This window comes from Galeopterus variegatus, unplaced genomic scaffold, assembly GCF_000696425.1.
Source record: "Galeopterus variegatus unplaced genomic scaffold, G_variegatus-3.0.2 Scaffold5042, whole genome shotgun sequence".
NCBI classification, from domain to species: Eukaryota; Metazoa; Chordata; class Mammalia; order Dermoptera; family Cynocephalidae; genus Galeopterus; species Galeopterus variegatus.
In genome coordinates this window covers 75650-94964 of record NW_007731153.1, presented here as the reverse complement: position 1 = coordinate 94964, position 19315 = coordinate 75650, and the positions used below count along the sequence as shown (strand labels likewise).

At 41.9% G+C, this 19315-nt stretch overlaps 1 protein-coding gene and 1 long non-coding RNA gene across 2 annotated transcripts in view; both read right to left on the bottom strand.

Moving 5' to 3' along the window:
* Positions 1 to 10254: 10254 nt before the first annotated feature.
* On the bottom strand, positions 10255 to 12073 carry LOC103604235. Its single transcript, XR_551695.1, has 2 exons — positions 11177 to 12073; positions 10255 to 10701 (listed from the first exon to the last, which is right to left on the bottom strand). It is a non-coding gene; the product is annotated as an uncharacterized LOC103604235 (long non-coding RNA).
* A 4521-nt stretch (positions 12074 to 16594) lies between these two features.
* Positions 16595 to 19315, bottom strand: part of LOC103604237 — a 28413-nt gene continuing 25692 nt past the window's right edge. The window contains exon 4 of the mRNA XM_008588803.1: positions 16595 to 16833. Within this exon, the coding sequence (XP_008587025.1) occupies positions 16595 to 16833 (239 nt within the window). The remainder of the gene's footprint in view (positions 16834 to 19315) is intronic.

Genomic DNA, 19315 nt, shown 5'->3' with positions numbered 1-19315 from the left:
GAAAAAAAAAAAAAAAAAAAAAAAAAAAAAAAAAAAAAAAAAAAACACAGACTTTGGGCCCGCCTCCCAGGGATTCTGATTCAGCAGGTTGGGTGTAAAACTCAGGAGTTTGCATTTCTAAAAAGTCCCCAAGTGAAGCTGATGATACTGGCCTAGTGACCATGCTTTGAAAACCACAGGTCTAGGGCCGGCCCGTGGCTCACTCGGGAAAGTGTNCTTGGGAAAGTGTGGTGCTGATAACACCAAGGCCATGGGTTCGGATCCTATATAGGGATGGTCGTTTTGCTCACTGGCTGAGCGTGGTGCTGACAACACCAAGCCAAGGGTTAAGATCCCCTTACCGGTCATCTTAAAAAAAAAACCAAAAAAAAAAAAACACAGGTCTAAAGGTTTATCATTAGTACCATTTAACTATGTAGTTGATTAAAACTAATATTTTGGTCATTTTTTTTCCCATGTTAAATCTGTAATAAACACTGTACATAATTACTTTGAAAGGCATTGATTCCACTAAGCTGTTATACACTTAAATCAAAACATGAATTTTTGAAAGCTGCAGCAGATTGAATTGTTACCAGGTCATATGTTATTTAAATGTATGAGCAGGTTAATGTTTTGCTAGATTAATGTGATCAAACCTTAAGATTATTGGTACTTTGGACACCAAGTTTATTGACTTCTTGACCATATCTGAAAGAGAGGCCAGTGAATATCAGACACATCCTCTCTTATACTTTGTAGTACATGAAAAGTCTTATGCTGAAGGTGCTTTGTGGCCAGAGTAGAATGGTGTCTTAGAGTGGGTTTGTCTCAGAAACCTAAGAAAAAGTTGCTGAGCATCCTTAGAGCAAAATTGGTAAACATGACACCTTTACAGGGGTAAGGAACTTAGGGGCAAAAAAGTTCTGTGAAGAGTCTATTTAACAACAATATGAAGAAAATGGCACTGACTCAGAAGACAGCCACTAGGGAGATGAAAACTTCCTCTGTGATGGAACAGTTTAGCCTTGTGATGGGAAGTGTGGGGGTGGGGAGGGTGCAGAGATAGTCCACAATACTGGTCTTCAGATGTCTGGAAGATTTATATGGAGAACAAAGCTTTTTGGGAATAGTCACAAGTGTTAGAACTAGGACAAGCAGAGGAAGGTTTCACATCTTTTCCTTATAGCTGTCCGAAGATTTGAATGAGCGTTTGAGGAGAGAGAAGCTATTTTCTTATTAATAAAACTGTTCAGACACAGATTGCCAACCACTCAGAGTGGGGGGATGTTGTTAAAAGGATTTGGGGAATTCATGTTTCATGTGAGGATTTAACTAATTTCAGGGTTTCTTCTAAACTTGCAATTCTCATGATTCTATGAAGTAGGCCAAAATATTTATAAAAATTAGAAAATAAAACATCACATTGGATGCATAAATATTTAGATATGCATACACTCAGAAACCTGAGCCAATTAGTCCATTTGGAATGGTGTTTGGTAAAGCTTCCTAAAAAAAAGTTTTAAACTTCTGTTCTAGGCTTGGGCAGTGTATCAGATTTGCAGATGGAGGCAACAAATACTAGCTCTTGAGTTAAGCAGAAAAGACATTTATTGAAAGGATGTTGGGTATCTCATGTTACCGCTGAAAAGGCTGCAAAACCAAGCTTGGAAAACAGTCAAGCACAAAGTGAGTCAGAGGACCACAGCCAGAATCATAGCACAAAAGCAAAATAGCGAGCATACCCTGATCATACCAGCGGTGGGCAACAGTTCTGCCCCAAAAACTTGATGCTGTAGCTCCTGCAGCCCTCGTCCTCCCACCACATAGGTTCTTTGTGGTTTCCACTTCTTTGTGACATTAGCTCCAATTCTGAGCACCTGATTGGCACAGCTTATGAATGCCCACACTCTAGGGAGCTGGGGACACTAGAATCTGGTGGTGTTAGTTTCTCCAGTAAGAAGTTAGCTCTGGGCCGGCCCAGTGGCGCACTCGGTAGAGTGCGGCGGCGCTCCCGCCGAGGGTTCGGATCCCATATAGAGACTGGTCCGCTCACTGGTTGAGTGCGGTGCGGGCGCGACACCGAGGGTTGCGATCCCGTTACTGGTCACGAAAAAAGACAAAAAAAAGAAGTGAGCTCTGCTTCCCAAGAGTCATATGGTAGGGAATGCCTTAGACATAGGAGAGTGTTGGCAGTCCTGCAGGTGACAGGCATTCACTGAGAGGGCACTCCAGAGTTTTTTTCACAGAATGGTTATAGGTGTTATCACAAAAAAACGTTAAATAAATGTTTCTTTTAATCGTATTTTTGCTGCAAGATTCCTCAGAGCCTTTAACATCATGAATATGCATTGTGCTTCTCAAAGAGGGTGATATGGCATGCTATATTTGCCAAACGTGTTTGAGCAAGCCACCTTTTTTTCCCCTAGTAACTCATGAGAGGAATGTTCCATGTAACACACCCTGAGAACACTGGATTAGGGAAATGTAAAATAATAGAGGCCACTCACAGAGGATTACAGTAAGCATGCCCAGATGCAATAGGAGATGAGAGCATTTAGTAAGGTGGGTCAGAATGGGGAGTGCCTGGAAGTCTGCCAGTCAAGTTCATGTTTTATTCATTGGATAGTGACTAGGGTGAGACTTGAGCTTGCAAGTGCTAGTTAGCCTGAACTGGTACCTTCAAAGGAGACCCTGACTATAGCGCATAGAAGGGTTGGGAGAGGACACCCAAGAAACACAACCCCGTGGGAGGTTTAATAAGTTATAATTTGGAAGTAGGAATATAGATTTAAAACAAGAGGCAAAGACTTTTATATCTGAAAGGAATACTATGGATCATGTAGTCCAAGGGTCGGCAAATATGGCCTGAGGTCAAGTCTACCCACAGCCTGTTTTTATAAGGCTCAAGAATAGTTTTACATTTGTAAATTGTTGGGGGGAAAGATCAAAATAATATTTTATGACACATAAAAAATGAGATGAAATTCAAATTCCAGTGCCCATGAATAAATTCCATACTTAATTGTTATATTTTGAATTTCATCATTTAAAAGTGTATGGAATTTTTTTCTCTTGCTATATAAGTACCTATATGCTATTTTCAGTTTTGCCTATGGGCCCACAAAGCCTTAAATATTTACTTTTCCAGTCCTTTAGAGAGAAACTTTACCAACCCCTACTCTGGGCCACCAATACTAAAACTGAGGCTCCGAGTAACTCACCTAAGGTCTGAAGCTTCCTGGTGACAGAGCTAGGATGGAACCCAGGTGTTCCGACTCTTACCCTACTGCTGTTTCTGTTACATCTCAGATGCACCAATCCAAGAGACATTACGTAGGAAACAGTAGTGTGTGTGGACGGGTGTGGAAAGTGTGAGAAGAAGCAGGATCCATCTCCATCCCAGTGCCAACAGGGATTGGGGTATGATGGCAGGGACTGTGTTGGAGAAGTAGAAGGTATGGGAAAAGGTTTAAGTAGGTTTTCTCAAATCTTGCAAACAATTCCAGTTTACACCCAGGGCTTGCAAGTTCTTCACTTATTCCTTTTTAACTGAAAAGACTTTAGCCAGCAGATGAATAATGTAGAAATTCTTTCTGAAGATCATTTGTGTGACAGTGCTTGTTGTTTTTGACATCACTACTTAGAAATGGAAATGTTCAGCTTTGTCTTTTGAAATGATCGGACTTTATGGGTTTGGTTAGCATGTCCTCAGATAGCATGTGTCACTGGCCAGGAAAAAAAGGAAACCTGACATTGAGAAGGATTCTGAAATAATCCTTCAGCCTCTGGGCAACAGTGGGGTTTTTAACTGTCAGTGTCAACAACAGATAAAGAGAGCCATCCTGTTCTGGGGCCTCCAACCCATTTTGCTGAAGACATTTGGCTGACAGAGAATTCTAGGATATAGAGTGATAATGTAACCTTTAGTTTTCTCATATATTTTTTCAGTTTATTTAATAGTTTATTATAACTTGTATTATATATGTATATTTCAAATGTTACAGTTTATCCTATAAAACCATTCTGTTTTTGAAGTTTATCATCTCCCTAATAGTCTGTAGACTTTTCATTTGGTTTTTGAAATCAGTGGTCCACCAGAGCAATTTTTTTCCACTCTGGCTCATGTGTGATACAGTCTAAAAAAGGGCATGCTGAAAGAATTAGGTATAAATAAATGTTATCGAACTTTTTTTTTTTTTTTTTGTCTTTTGTCTTTTTCCGTGTCCGGCAACAGATCGCAACCCTCAGTGTTGCCCCCGCACCGGACCAGGGACCGGCAACGGGATCGCAACCCTCGGTGCCGCTCCCGCGCCTCGCTCAGCCAGTGAGTGGGAACCGGTCTGTATGTGGGATCCGAACCCTCGGGCAGGAGCGCCGCCGCGCTTCCCGAGCGGCGCACTTATCCAGTGCGCCACTGGGCCGGCCCTTATCGAACATTTTTATAAAATTTATTGGCCCAGGCAAAATGTGTTTGGTGTTCTTGTAAACTTAAAAACAAACTATTTTTAAAGTTGTAAGTGGATTTTTCAGGATAAAATTGCTGTTAAAGACTTGAGTCTCTAACAAATCTCCCCAGCCTCCATTAGGAAAATTGGATTAGAGTAGGTAAGTTAAGGTCCTGTGCCTGAGGCTCTGATGTGGAGGGAAAACCCTTGAGATGGACCCTTGGCACACAGGAGGGGTGACTGCCTTGTCTCACTCTCACAGCAGCAGTGTGCAGGGCATCTGGCTGAAGGGCAGGCCCAGACACTCACTCCCACTGCTTTATGAAATCCCTCTCCTCTGGGGGAAGCTGAGAAATCTGCTAAAATCACAGATTCAGAGATTTGAAAGAAGATTCCTGAGAACATGGTAGTGCTGATAGCCAGACAAGAGAGTGAGGGCAGTGGCTTCCCGGTAGTCACCTGCAGGAAATCAGTCCAATTAATAAGCAAGGCACTTGCCTGGAATCTGAAACTGGCTGAGAAGGGGAACGTGAGGTTCTCTGATGCAGCTCAGGTTAGGGCACTGTTCATCATACCACCTATTACAGACTAATTATTTGTGTAATTGTTTCTCTCTTCATCAGACCTGTGCTGCTCAGCTGGGGGTGACTTTGCCCTCCAGGAGACATTTGTCTGCAGACATTTTTGGTTGTCACAACTGGGGTGGGGAGTGGCACTGGCAGCCAGTGGGTCGAGGCCAAGATCTTACAACACACAGGACAGCCCCCACAACAAAAATTATCCCACCCAAAATGTTAACAGTGCCAAGGTTGAGGTGTTTGTGGTAGCTGGGATTAAAGTTCGTAACAGTCCTTTATCTGGCTCAGCACTTTATCCCCAACACCTACCTGGGAGCCTGGCACATAAGAAGGCTCTCAGCACATGATTACTGAATCCAAGTGAGCCAAGCCTTCCTTCTTTGCAGCTGGTTTGCCTAAGTCATTGCTCAGGCACCAGCAGGCCCTCTCATCCCTGAGCACTATGCAGACTGGTTTGTTCCTCCACTCCTACCCCACTGATCCTCCTCCTGAACCACAGAGGTCTCTGTGTTGAAGGGGTTGCTTTGAAAAGGGATTTCAGTTCTTCTGTCTCATCTCTCATGCACATGAAGTCTATATATGTATGGGTTTGTCTGCATTTGCTCTTGAGAAGGGAGTGAAATAGAGGGGTAGATATTTTTCCTTTGCTTATACCTAGTGTTGTGGTGTAAAATAATGATCTATGTTGAATATTGGTCTTAGCAAGAATGATGATTAGATTTATTTTCAAGGATATTCAACACAATGTGTGTGTGTTGTTGCGGGGGTGTGCATAAGAAAGGGGACTTGTTCCAACATAATAAGTATTTTTAATATAATTTGGTCAATTTTTAGTTTATGTAAGGAATATTTATCTTTGAGGAGAGACAGTCGGGATGGCCCTGGGAGCTCCTCTCCTAGCAGAGCTGGCTCAGGGGTCTGTGTTAGCCCATCAGAGGACGTAGGGCAAGTCCCCGATTGCCCCTTTCATTTTTGTTTCTAACAAAGCCACTTTCTGAACCAAGGAGCCTTCATTATATCCTAGTGATATCCCCTGTCCCCGGCCAATATAGAGAGTATTACAGGGTGGTGTGTGTGCAGTCCTTAGTGAAGGGATGAGTTGAAGGAATTGTGTATGCTCAACTTCTCTGGAGGTCTTTCTCCAACAAACCTTATTTCAGGTATACACTGTGGCTGTCATAGAAATTCACATACAACCTACCCACCATACAGGGGAGCAGTCAGGTTGAGCAGCTGTAGAAGTTAACCTAATTTGCGGGCTATTTATCATATTTAAAATTATTTCTCTGTGTTATATGAATTATTTAATCAAATCTATGCCAGAGAGAATAAAGAAAGGTAAATTCTCAGGTATTAATGGCTCTAGGCATTATGCCACCTCATTTTGGATGTTACTATGAAGTAATCTATTAATTGCACCTAGACAAAACTAGAAAACACTATGGGTAAAGAGTACTATAAACATGTAATTGTGGTGTATGATGTATATATTTTCTTGTTTTGTTCCAAAAGATGAAAGTGTGTCTTTGAAGTGTAGCAGCAAATGTAGCTTCTCTTTTCTGCCACACACCCCTGGACTGAAGTTCACAGAAAATAATTATTCACATCAAATGAAATTTGAGTATTAGCTATAAAGAATATAGAACACCAAATGCTGCCTAACACATTATTGTTTATTCTGAGTAGGAAGGAACAATATAAAAATATACTTCTTACCAAAATTTGCCTTCAGTCAGAACATTCAAGTTCTCAGGGAACCAGGCATAACTGATGAATCTTTCTTCTAGGACTTCAGAAAACAGATTCTGATTTTATCCAGGTTTATTTAGTTATTTTCATTTTTTAAATGTGAGTTGATGGTTACTTTAGTGTTTTACAATAAAATTGTCACATGTACTGATTCCAGTGTTGGGTAGAATTATCTAAACTTTTGGATGTGAATGTGATACATGGAGAAGTGTGTAAATGTTTTTGGCCACATCATGAGCCATAATCTGTATGAAAAATCCCCCCCCCCCATATATGAAAAATTAAAAAAAAAAAAAAAAAATGAGGTTTGCTACCATTTAACTGACAAACTAGAACCTGTCCGTGGCTAGTGACTGGTTGAGTTCAACTGCAGAAGTCATCTGCTAAATCTTCCTTATCACCAACATCAGTTTCTGGAAGCAATTTACTAGCAGGATCAATAATGAATATTGTGAAGATTGTGAGCTGCTTTCCTTATATTCAGTTACTGGTGCAAACTGTGTTGCTCTTACTGCCATAGTTTAGTTTTTTTTTTGGTTTTGGTTTTTTGGTTTTTCGGCTTTTTTCCCATTTAAATCATATACACCAGTGTTTAGGTAGCTTTTGAAACAATGTAACACTGATGTGATGCACAAGGAGACTGACGTACAGAAATGTGGTGTTAATACCACCTTCACTGCACTGTTGAGCAAATATTTATTTTACAAGTGTTCATATTCATTTAAGGGAATTTTAAATGAAAATGATTTAAATTATTCTTATGAGACTTTAGTTGGCATCTGATTTCCAAGAATGTATATGCATTTTCCAAAAAATAAATATGGAGGTTTTCAGAACAAAGATTATGGCTTATTTCAGAACAAAGTTTATGGCTTGGTTCATTTTATTTGCACACACACAAAGACACAGATAGACACAGACACACATAGAGATGCACATACCCCATGTGTGCAAATTGTAACTTAGTTTTTGATACTTTTTCCAAATTTTTTAGTATTTTTTCCAAGATTGCAAGAGGTTATAGGTTAATACTAGGATAGCAACTTTTTAAATTCATCATTTGTAATCATTGAATGTTCTTTTCCTAACCTGTGTTAGGGTACATCTGTGTGAAACATAGATACCATATTTTCATTCCTCACCTTCAGTGTTATATTTTTCCCTGTATGCCATTATACTTCACTGTCAGACTTAAACATTTACATTAAACAGGTTAAGTAGAGATCCTCAGGGTCTCAGTGCTGTGGCCTAGCTCCTACAGGTGTGCTGTGGTGTGTGGCAGTGACCTATTTGCATAATGTTATTGTTTCATAGTGAAAATACTTGTTTCTGCTCTTCAAGTGTTTTGTGATTCAAATTTTATATGTTTAATTAAAATATTGCATAATATTGATGGGTTCAGAAACCATTAAAATAATCAAACAATTATTCTGTGGACTTAACATGATTTCTTTGTTTTCAATAAAATTTTCTTTTCATCTTTCCACCTTACCATCCTCTTAGCATTGTCCTATTCACATAAGGCATTTTGTTTTCCTTCTCCACTCACCCACTCCATTAAATTTGATCAGCACTTGTGTAGTAACAGAGTATATTTGTGCTAGAAAATTTGCAGTGATACATGAGCATGTTTTTATTTGGGGGGAAGCCAGTGCCTATAATTATGCCTAACTGAGTGGTTCTACTCTATCCATCCTTGCAGTGTTTAGAGCTGATCCTATGATCCTTCATCCCTACCAAAAGTATGAGAATATAACTGTAGGTCTCCTTTGTTTTCAGTAATTGTACATTGCATCAGAATCTGTGTTTATTTCTATCTGGAAACAAGAGGAAGATTGGTGGGAATGGGGAAGAGTTATTTTGTATCCTGGTTTGTTATGAAGACATTATATATATGAAATGGGATAAACTAATAACTGTTGCAAAATGCCCTAGATATAATTATTTCTTTTCTTCAGCTGGATGTGAAAAGCTGAAGCAGTGAAAAAACTGCAGTCCCATTTAATTGGTTTCTTCCTGTTTCTTGTCCGTCACTTCTATATCCACTGGGAGCTATCTGCTAATTACCTTTGGTAATGGATTACATTTTCTTCCACTTCTCTTATATGAACAATTTCATTAACACTGAAGTATTAGCATAGAATATAAGAGACAAAGTACTGAGCTGAGATGGCATCTAGTTGAACATCATTTCATATTTAAGTTTTTCATTTGACTTGTATAAAACACTACTGCTGAGAAAAACAATTATGAATGCCTTCTGCATGCTGTACATTTTCTCTAACAGAGATGGTACAATTTTTAAAATACAAAGGGTTATAGAGTTAGAATGGATGTGTTTGTGCATATATATGTTGTGTATAAGCCTAAATATTAACATTTATGAGAAGCTTTTAAAAATTCTTCAAATGTTTTGATCTCAGTGAAATAATGGGCCAATACTCAGTAGAGACATTTTCTTTTGTTACCTCACAGTGAAGGCTGGTGTTTGTTATTTTATCTTTGTTAAATATATTTAACAAGAAATACATATTGTCAATTTTTGCTACTGGCAATGCATTATTAGAAAATGTAAGTTTTTGGTTGTGGCCCTCAGGTTTACCATGTAAATCTGCATTTTGGTGGTAAATCCCTTTGCCTCAGATTCAGTAACTTTTGGTAAACTTTACTGTTTTTTTGTGTAAAATAAAGATTAAATTTTTATAATAAATGATGAATAAAAACAGATTAAATGCTGGAAGTTGACTGTACTAATTTTTACCTGTGTTCACTCAACAGTGCCCAGGTTCCAAAAGTACTTCCCTTCCTCTCCCCATGCGACCTTGTGCCATTGTGCTATTAGGTTATTAACAAATGACAGATTTTAGATTTACATGTGAATCTCATAACAGTAGTATGAGTTTTCAAAAAATGCTACAATGGTCACAAAAAAGCACCTGAAAAGAGCTGGATTGATCCTAGAATACACTGCGAGGTTTGGGGAGCGAGGGGAATTTGTCATGAGGAGCGCATCTGTCCAATAGTGTTCCTCGGAATTATTCAGGGACAAAAGTTCACAAACCAAGCGAGGTTTGGGGAGCGAGGGGAATTTGTCATGAGGAGCGCATCTGTCCAATAGTGTTCCTCCTCGGAATTATTCAGGGACAAAAGTTCACAAACCAACTCATCTCTCACCCTCCCACCTTCTTGGCACCTGTTTCTTCATTTACCGTTAGTTTAACACTAACACTGAGTTGTGGAACAGATAGAACTAAAGAACTGACAGGAAATTCTGAGAAGGTTTAGTAAAGGGAGAAAAAATTGAATTATGGGTACAATATGCAAATAATAGTTTGACATTTTGGATCTATCTCACTCTCCCTCACCTCACCTCCCTCCCTCCCTCCCTCTCTCTCTCTCTCTCTCTCTCTCTCACACACACACACACACACACACACACACACACACACACACACACACACACGGTTTCAGGGCCACATTAGAAAGCGGATACCCAGAACTTTTCTGTGCTAGAATTTATATACATATACATTGAACCAGATTATGAAGGAAAGTAGTTGTTCTCTGGCCATATTGTTGCCTGAAAATGAGAGAAGAAAGGTTTTACCCCATCTCTAAGTGCCTTAGGAATGGGAAGTATATTGAGGAAATGAAGCAAGCACCTGCCTTAAGGCATTAGCAGCCTTTCAGAAACCGGTAGGTGCTTTGAGATGCTTGAGTCCTGGGCAGGACAGTGACCTTCATGTACTTCAACATTCACTTCCATATTTCAGAACGGCTTTTCCAAAATATGTTGAGGGCTTGACTGTGGACGAGAGAAGCCACGCGAGTGCTGTGGAAAGCAGGGTTTCATTCTCTGGAGCTGCAGCTTTTCTTCTGGTTTCTGCTTCCTTCTCCTCTGGACACTGTCCCCACCTGGTGTTTGCTGTCCCTCTCATCTCTGAGGTCTAGAGAAAAGAAGTTTATCCAAAGGGTGTGAAGCCAGACCTAGAACTCAAGTCCCATATTTACATAAGAACATAGGTACGTGCCAAAGAAGGATCGAAAAAAGTCATTTTTTAATGTGTGTAGTCTTTTAAAAATACAAATCTCTCTCTTTGCCCTATGGTTGTCTTATCTTCCTGCAGACTCGAGTTATATGTCTTCTTGCCTCTTAAATACCATTGATTCTATACAGTTGCCTGTCTGCTACTGAGGGTATTTTTGAATTATTTCTTATAATAAATACCTTAAATTTTGTATGCCTCTTGGCATGTGTCTATTGTTCATGTAGGGCTCAACCCACATCATTTTTTACTCTCTAGCTCCCTCTGCTGCTGAGAGAATAAATCCAACAGACGCATATGCCAAGGGGCACCACTGTTAAGTAAATATAGCTTCAGGTTACTTCTTTGGGGAATATAACATGCTTACCTTACTTACCTGCCGAGCCAAAACCGATTCTCTCTGCTTTCCTTTAACACCAAACCTCCCAGGCAGCTCCATTTCCTCAGTGACTAATCACTTCTTAACCCACTTCTATCCAGTTCTCCATATGTCCCGGGTTCTGCTCCTCTTGGCAATTTCTTTTAAGCAGATTGCCAATTATTTGTCAAGTACAGTGACTTCTCAGTCCTAGCTTCTGTAGGCAGAGGAAAAATGCTTTCCTGTGGTTTATCAGCATGTGCAGTTCTTTTGGCCAACCTTGGAATGAGGGCCTCACAACTCCAGTGCAAAATGCCTGAAGTTATGAAGTGTCACACCCAGCACTAGCATAGCTGTTTTGGAGCCCAGCCTCTCCTTTCTGGTATTGCTCTTAAACTACACCACCACAGCTCCCAGTTTCATGCTCCTTGCACTGACTTTCTCCTTGCCTTCCCCCACCTTTATCAAATGCAGCCCATAAGGTATATGAGAATTCTTTGGCTCTCCCTTAATTTCAGTGACTTCATCTCAAATGAGATACACATAGCCCCATGTAGAGCCTGGCACCAGGACCAGACCCTATGTGTGGGTGGCCTGGGCAGGTAAGAATTTGGCACCCCTTTTAAAAAACATGCTTCGAATATTTATTCAACATGCATTTGGTAGAGATGGGGAAATGGGTTTTTTTTCTATTAGTAAAAATCATGAACCATTAAGTCAACTGTCTATATTCCCTTGTCTAAAAACAAAACTCTAGCAAGAAGTGAGGAAGAGTTTAAAGATGATTGAACAGAAAGATAGGTGGGAATCGGGGCTGGAGGAAGAATGAGAGTTCTCACTGCTCACAGCATTTCTGTCGAACACCCCAGTTCACAAGCTCTTCTCCCAGGCCTCTTGAGCAAGCCTGTCAGCTGCAGGGGCTCCCCTCACTTTCCCCTCCTCAAAGCACCCTATTCTCCCAACCCCTACTCCCTCTGACCCCACCACCACCTCTCTCTCTCTCTCTTTCTCTCTCTCTTGTTCAGCATTGCCCCAACCACATACTCCAAGCTTACAAATCCTCACCTATTACTAAATCCAAACTTCAAGATTATTAAATACCTATTATTCCAAAGATGATACCTTAGGTTGTGCTCACCAAAATATATGTCTTTATGTTTCCAAGATTCTCCCTTCCCAGAAGGTAGTTTCTTGTTATCTTTTGAAATTCATAAATAAGAGCCTTATTCAGTATGCTCATTGAGAGCAGGGCCCATTTTCATTCCTTACGCTGGTAATCTAAGGAACTGCATGTGGAAACCCGAGTTAACTGGCCCCATAGTTCCAGTTATTCCAATGACATTTGGTGCTCCTTGTAAATTAATACCCCACATACCTGTTTAAATGCCCTAACCTTTAGTTCAGTTCAGGCTCGCATGTGGGTGCCTTGTGAATGGCCATGACGATTTTCTTCTCAACAGGAATCGGCTAGTTACTACTGTGGTATACAATGCTGGTTCCCTCTTTTTTTTTTTTTTTTTTTTCTTTTTGTCTTTTTTACTGACTGGTAACGGGATCGCAACCCTCGGTGTCGCGCCCGTGCCAGGGACCGGCAACGGGATCGCAACCCTCGGTGTTGCGCCCGCACCACGCTCAGCCAGTGAGTGGGAACCAGTCTCCACATGGGATCCGAGCCCTCGGCGCATGTGGAGCGCTGCCGCGCTCCCAAGCGGCGCACTCTCCAGTGCACCACCGGGCCGGCCCCTGGTTCCCTCTTGAAGTGCTTCTCAGTCGTCAAGGAGTAGGGGGAAAGGTTTCCCTCCTAGAGTTTCTGAAACTGCACCACTAGGGGGTGCCACCTGTGTGAAGAGAGTTTCCTTTTAGTCTTTCCCTGAACTAGGGCTGGATTTGCATCCTCCTTGTTAGCCCCATAACAATACATAGGGAAATGACCCAAATCCTCGAGAGGAGAAAAGAGCAGTTCTCTGTCACTTTTCCATGTTCATCAAGTCTCCCTCTTCATAATCGAGTATTTCTCAGTTGCTCTGTGAAAAGGGAAAGCCTAAAGAAGCAGCCAAGTGAAGAAGCATCGATTCAGTTGACATTGAGGCCTGAGGAAAATCTGCTAGGCTTGTGATGTCAGGGTAGAACAGTGCACACCACAGACTTCATGATGGCTTCAAATTGAAAGAAAATATGTAGCCATATAGTTCGTGTTCATTTAGCTTGGAGACCATCACTGTAGGAGATGAAGGGAGATACATAGTGGGATACAACAATAACTTTATTTAGCACCTGCTACATACCAGGTACTCTACTAGATTTTTTACATGTGCTATCTCAATCCATCCAACAACTCTATTTGATATGTTATTCCAATTTTACAGGGGAGAAAGCAGACAAAAATTATAACCATCCCAAAGTCTCACAACTGTTCAGAAGAGAAACCATGTTCAACCTACAGATCGGCACATCCTGTTTCTACAAAGATTTAGCTGAACATTTGACATCAGAACTTTGTCTTTTGTGCTCACCTTGGTGTTTTGAAAACTCTGGTTTTCAGAGCTGAGTGGTCGTCTCCAGGCTGCTTTATGCCTAGTGCTTCCTCCTGCTGCAGGTCTATCACCCCAGCTTCTGTCTCCTCAGCCAATGAGTCACTTCTTAAATGACTCATTTTCTTCCTTGTCCTCTAATGTAATTCTGGAATCATAGACCTTCCCAGTGGGAAGGAACCAGGTAGAATTCTCTGAGAAGGGAAGGTTAAAATGGCATGTTGGAGTTCACAACCCCACTAACTGAGAGAGATGGTACCCTGTGTTGAGTGTACTTTTTGCTCTGCTGGGCCAGCTCTGAGGAACACAGATAACCTACATTTAACCAAATCCTAGCAGAAGAGCCAAGACTAGCACCCACGACTCCTACCTAACTCCAAGTACTGGGCATTTTCTAACAAACTTCATTTATTTTAGTTATGATCTGCATCTTAAAAATAACCCCTTCTTGTGCACAGTGCATTACTGTGCCCAGAGCACTTGAGGCTTTTGTCCCCATTTCATATAAACAAACTAGGCTCTGAAAGAGACACCTTCAATAGTTAGTATTACTGAGAACTACTAAAGCACCTGCCATAGATTTTGTAAACTCCACTAATGCTTAAAGCATATTAAGTAGGCTTTAACTCCATTTTATAGATGAAAAATAAGTTCAGGAAGGTTAATTAACACACCGGATTATATATTAGATGATATAGCTAGTACATAGTAGAGCCAGGTTTTTAACAGGAGACTCTGAAGCACCAAAGCTCTGCTTTTTATACTTGGTACTGCGCACTGCCAAGGTTATATGGCTAGTTAGTGGTGGGTTGTGAGCACCGCCTAGGATTTTGACATCTAATCCAGTATTCTGTCCTCTATAATGTGCAGACTCTGAAACACATGTAGACACATGTGCATGCACATACACACACAGTTTTAAACATACTTTAGATATGATTTTGTCCAAATGACTAATTTAGTTTTAAACTTCATGGTTATTTTTGAAAATGCATAGTTTTTACTTTAATGTTTTACCTAAATCTATGAGCACCTTTGCTCACTGAGTGTCATGCTGCATTTCTGACCCCGTGAATGACTGTTGTCCAAAGACTCCAACCTATTAAAAATAGTTAATATTTTGTTTTTTGTTTCAAGTTGCACATGAAGCTCACAGTCAGTTTTTTCTTTTTTTTTTTCCCTTTTTGTCTTTTTTCGTGACCGGTAATGGGATCGCAACTGGTAATGGGATTGCAACCGGTAATGGGATCTCAACCCTCGGTGTCGCGCCTGCACCGTGCTCAACCAGTGAGTGGACCGGTCTCTATATGGGATCCGAACCCTCGCGGGAGCGCGGCGCCACACTCTACCGAGTGCGCCACCGGGCTGGCCCCAGTTTGGGTTTTATTAGAGAACTGAAGTTCAAATTTAACTTCTTTAGAGTCCTGATTTATTACAGGAAAATTCTGGCAGACAGTTTAGACATGGAAAATGACTTCCAATCACAGTCTGGGCTGCATTCATTCTTCCTTAGCTGACTTAGACAGTTGAAGAGTGAGGAGGAGGGACGGGTTATGCTGTCCTTACTGAATTCATGCCGTGTTCCAGATAAGAAGCTGTGTTCCTCGCCCAAGATGATGCTGTGACCCTGGCTTTGCCTTCTGGCTGAACACACTGCTAAGCACAGAGAAAGCTTCAACCCGAGCTCTAAGAACCCACTGCCTTAAAGCGCTCGTTCACTTGGCATTTCCCCTTGGGTTCTTCGGGATGCTCCCATCGAGATGTGTGGCATGTCAGGCCCACCACAATTCACCCAGCTCAGCTGTCTCCAAGGCCCACTCACACAGTGGGACTGCAGCTCTCAAGGTCCCCCTGCCCCTCCACTGAGCCTGCTACTGGAAGGAAGATGACTTACCAAGTGACTTTGCCAGGATTCTGCACAATAACATCAGCTGTCTTTTCTTCTAGAAGATGAAAGAAATTGGCCCTTCTCCCTTTTTCTTTTTTTCTGGTGGTGAGTGTGATTCCTCCAGCCTAGCAGAGTATCCACAGAGAATGTTTTGCAAGGCTGGAAGTGAGCCAAATGGCTTGGGTGTTGTCTCAGATAACCAGTGAGGGCCCCAGCAGAGCTGATAACTGGAAGGGCCTGGGGAAATGATCGTGCTTCTCAGGATGAGCCATGGCTCAGGGAATTTGGAGATGTTGAAGATACTGGAGGCTGTCTAACAGAGGAAAAGAAAATGGGGTTCTTGTAGCTTCTGGGCTTCAGTGCCAGCCCTTGGAATCTTGCCATTTCCATTGCGATCTGCCATATATCTGTGTGCACAGGGTCCCGCCTAACTGAGCCTAGGCAGCAAGTTGGCCTAAATGTTCCCCAGGGCGCCTTCCAATTCCAATATTCTGATCTATGTAAAATACTGAGTGAATAAGAATTGTTGGTCAGGGTTAAAGCTGAGTAATTTTCTTAAGCACTTGAGTATGTCATTTCTTTTTTCAGCTTTTGAAATGATTCAATTTTATGACACATGAACAAGACTTTTATTCACTAAAGAACTTAAAGCATAACAGCAAGTGAAAGTGGGTAGAATTATCTTAAAGGGCTGTTCTGCAGTGCCTCCCCGTCAGATGAGCCAGAGCTACAGTAAAGAGAAGCTATTTAGGGCAGCACAGATAGGAACGTTCCCAGCAGGGCCTTCACGATGCTCAGGTTACAGTTCCCAGTAAGGAGAAATGTCCTGAGGTTGTACAGATAAAATGTGACCTGTGAGGTACTTGGCCCTCTTGGGCTTTAAAGCCAAAGCTTGAAAGCTGAGGCTGACCCTTTACCATTGGCATCCAGCCAGAGTGTGACCTGGGGCAAATAGATACCTGCCAGTTCTAAGTTCTCAAGTTTCTGTTCCATGGGGCTCTGGGCCTGAGTGTCAGGTCAACTAACAGGCTCCGGTTGGAGAGACATACTTCTAGGCTTGGATGTGCTGAGAGGTGTCGGCTTCTGCCTGGACCAAGGGGGCAGCCCCACCCAGTTGCCAGCTCCACGGACAGACTGTGAACCCATCAGGCTCACCTGATATGCAGGGGCCATCTGGAGCTGTGTGCTGTGCACCTCCTCTGTGCTCCATGCCCAGCCCTGGACTGCTCCAGGCCTAGGCGTAGACTCTGCTGTATCTGGAAGAAGAAGAGGAAAGGCTGTTGTTCTGGAAAGAGCCAGCTGTCATCGGGTGGCCTGGCAAGCACTCGTCTACAATGTGGGTTGGAGTCCTGTTTTCACCAGTAACTCTTCAGTAACCTTATATCTCTGAGCCTCAGTTTCCTCTTCTGTAAAATGTAAACTTTACAAATATTTTGTGCTTGCTACTACCCAAGTGCTACCTTAAGTATTGAGGACACAGTGGAGGACAGTGGGGACAAGAAGGGCCTTGCCCTCATAGAAACAAACTCCACAAGGTCTTAGGAAGATTCCATGAGATAATGTATGCTTAGCATCTTGTTTGACCCAAGTGGGTGCTCACTACGTGTTAGTTCTAGTAAGTTTTCCTCCAAAGATGGTTGAAAATCTTTAAAAGCATGCCCTTTCCCACCTTGGTCTGTGCACGTGCATTTCTCTCTGCCTAGAAGGCTCTTCCGCTCCCTTGGCCTAGCTAACTCCCGTCCATTTGGTTCTCAGTATCAATGATCACTTCCTCAAGGTAGCACTTCCCAGACCAAGTCCAAGTTTAGGTCCCCCAGTTGTGCATTCCCATGGCAACTGGCACTATAATTTGAGGTATTCATTATTTTGGTACCTACTACTTGTTTAATCTGTTTTCCTGACTAGATTTTAAACTTGGTGTAGACAGCATCCATGTGTACCTGAAGTCTCAGTGCCCAGCTTTGAGATTCTCCATAAATATCTGACCAGCTGACTGGCTCACATTTGAAGGGCTGTTCCTCTCTGAATGAATGAGATAATTGCACTGGACCAGAAAAAAGAATCTGGCCCACCAGGAATGCACAGGTCCTTTCTTTCTTCCTTCTTTTCTCTCTCCTACCATGAAGAGAAGGGATGGCCAAGTCAGGGTACAAAGGATGGCACATTTGGTTCCCCAGTGTTAACAGCACTTGCCCAGCACCCACTCAGGGGCCGGCCTGCTGAGAACAGGACAGCCAGGGTCTTCTCTGATACCGTGTACCACAGTCACATCCTCGTCTGCTCTCCCCACCAGCCAGGGGGCATGACTGAAAGGAGGAGGTCTTGTCTCTGGGAACCATAGATAGTAAAAGCTTGAAAAACATGAAAGCCAAGGCCATAAGACTGGAATGATATCAGCAGCAAAAATGTAACCATGTTGATGTTTCACTCTGTCACCCCGTGAGAAAGAGGCCCCCAGCATCAGTACCTTGAGGATGAGATCTTGGCAAACACACAGCCATTTAAATGTGACTCCCTGGAAATGTGAATGTTTTTGCCCTTTTGTGCCCTGTGGGATTTAACAAAGCAGCAATGTGACCTGACCCCAGTGATTTTCCTTTGGCCAAAATTCAGAGCTGCACGTCCCCCGTCATTCCTGCAAGTCCACCATATGAAACTAGTCCTTGATGCCAACCCTTTCCATCCTTCATGTCTTTGCTCAGGCTGTTCCTTCAGCCAGAAGTCCCTTCCTTCCTTATATAAATATCTGTCAAATCTCAATACATTCTTCAAGACTAAGATGAACTATCACTTTACCTGTAACGCCTCTGACCACTTGCCTTCCTCTAAATTGGAGTTAGGTGCTTTTAATCATAACCCTTATGGGAACATAGCAAGGTTAGTTTTGGATTTTTCTCTTCACTAAACTGACAAAAACCAAATCTTATTCATATTTTTACCCCCTTCAACTAGTATAGTGCCTAGCACATTGTAGGTGCAGAACAAATGAAAGGCAGAAATCCCAGGATTGGCAAGGTGTGTCCTGGACAGTGGGTCAGCCAGAATGCCCAAGGGCAAGTGCATGTGCCAAAAACTACTAGCAGGTACTTTTATGGACAGACTGTTGAAACAATGAGAAGCCACTCAAGACTTGTGGGCAAGGAAATGGCATGAGGAAGGAGGAATTTGGGTACATTCTTTGTAGGCATAGTGGGGTATGATGAGGTTAAAGGAAAAAAGTCTTAAACCTATTCTATAGATGAGGAAACTGAGACTTGGGAAAATTAAGTGATTTGGCAAAGGCACACAGCTAATAAGTAAAGGAATCTAGCTTAGAATCCAGATCTAATTTCAGAGTTTGTGTTCTTAAATACTGTGCAAAAACTCAGTCAGATCTGCAAACACCACATGGAATTAGGATCCTTTAGATCTTCAAAGAACGCTCTCCTGGCTGTGTTAAGTTTGACTCCAGAATGTCACTAAACCTCACTGTGCCTCAGTTTCCTCTTCAGTAAAATGAGGAACGTTGAGCTAGCGTGACTGTAAGGCCACTTTTAGGCTCTGAGATGCTGAGTCCCTATAGAATACAAATGGACTTCCTAACCCGGAATTCAACTCAGTCAAAACTAAGTGCACTTGTATATTGGCCGTGGAAAACTTTCATGGGTTGCAATCATGACTCCAACACATAACAAAGTTATGAAATATTATCTCAGAGGTCTAATTGTTCTTCCCTTTTTTTTTTTTTTTTTTTTTTTT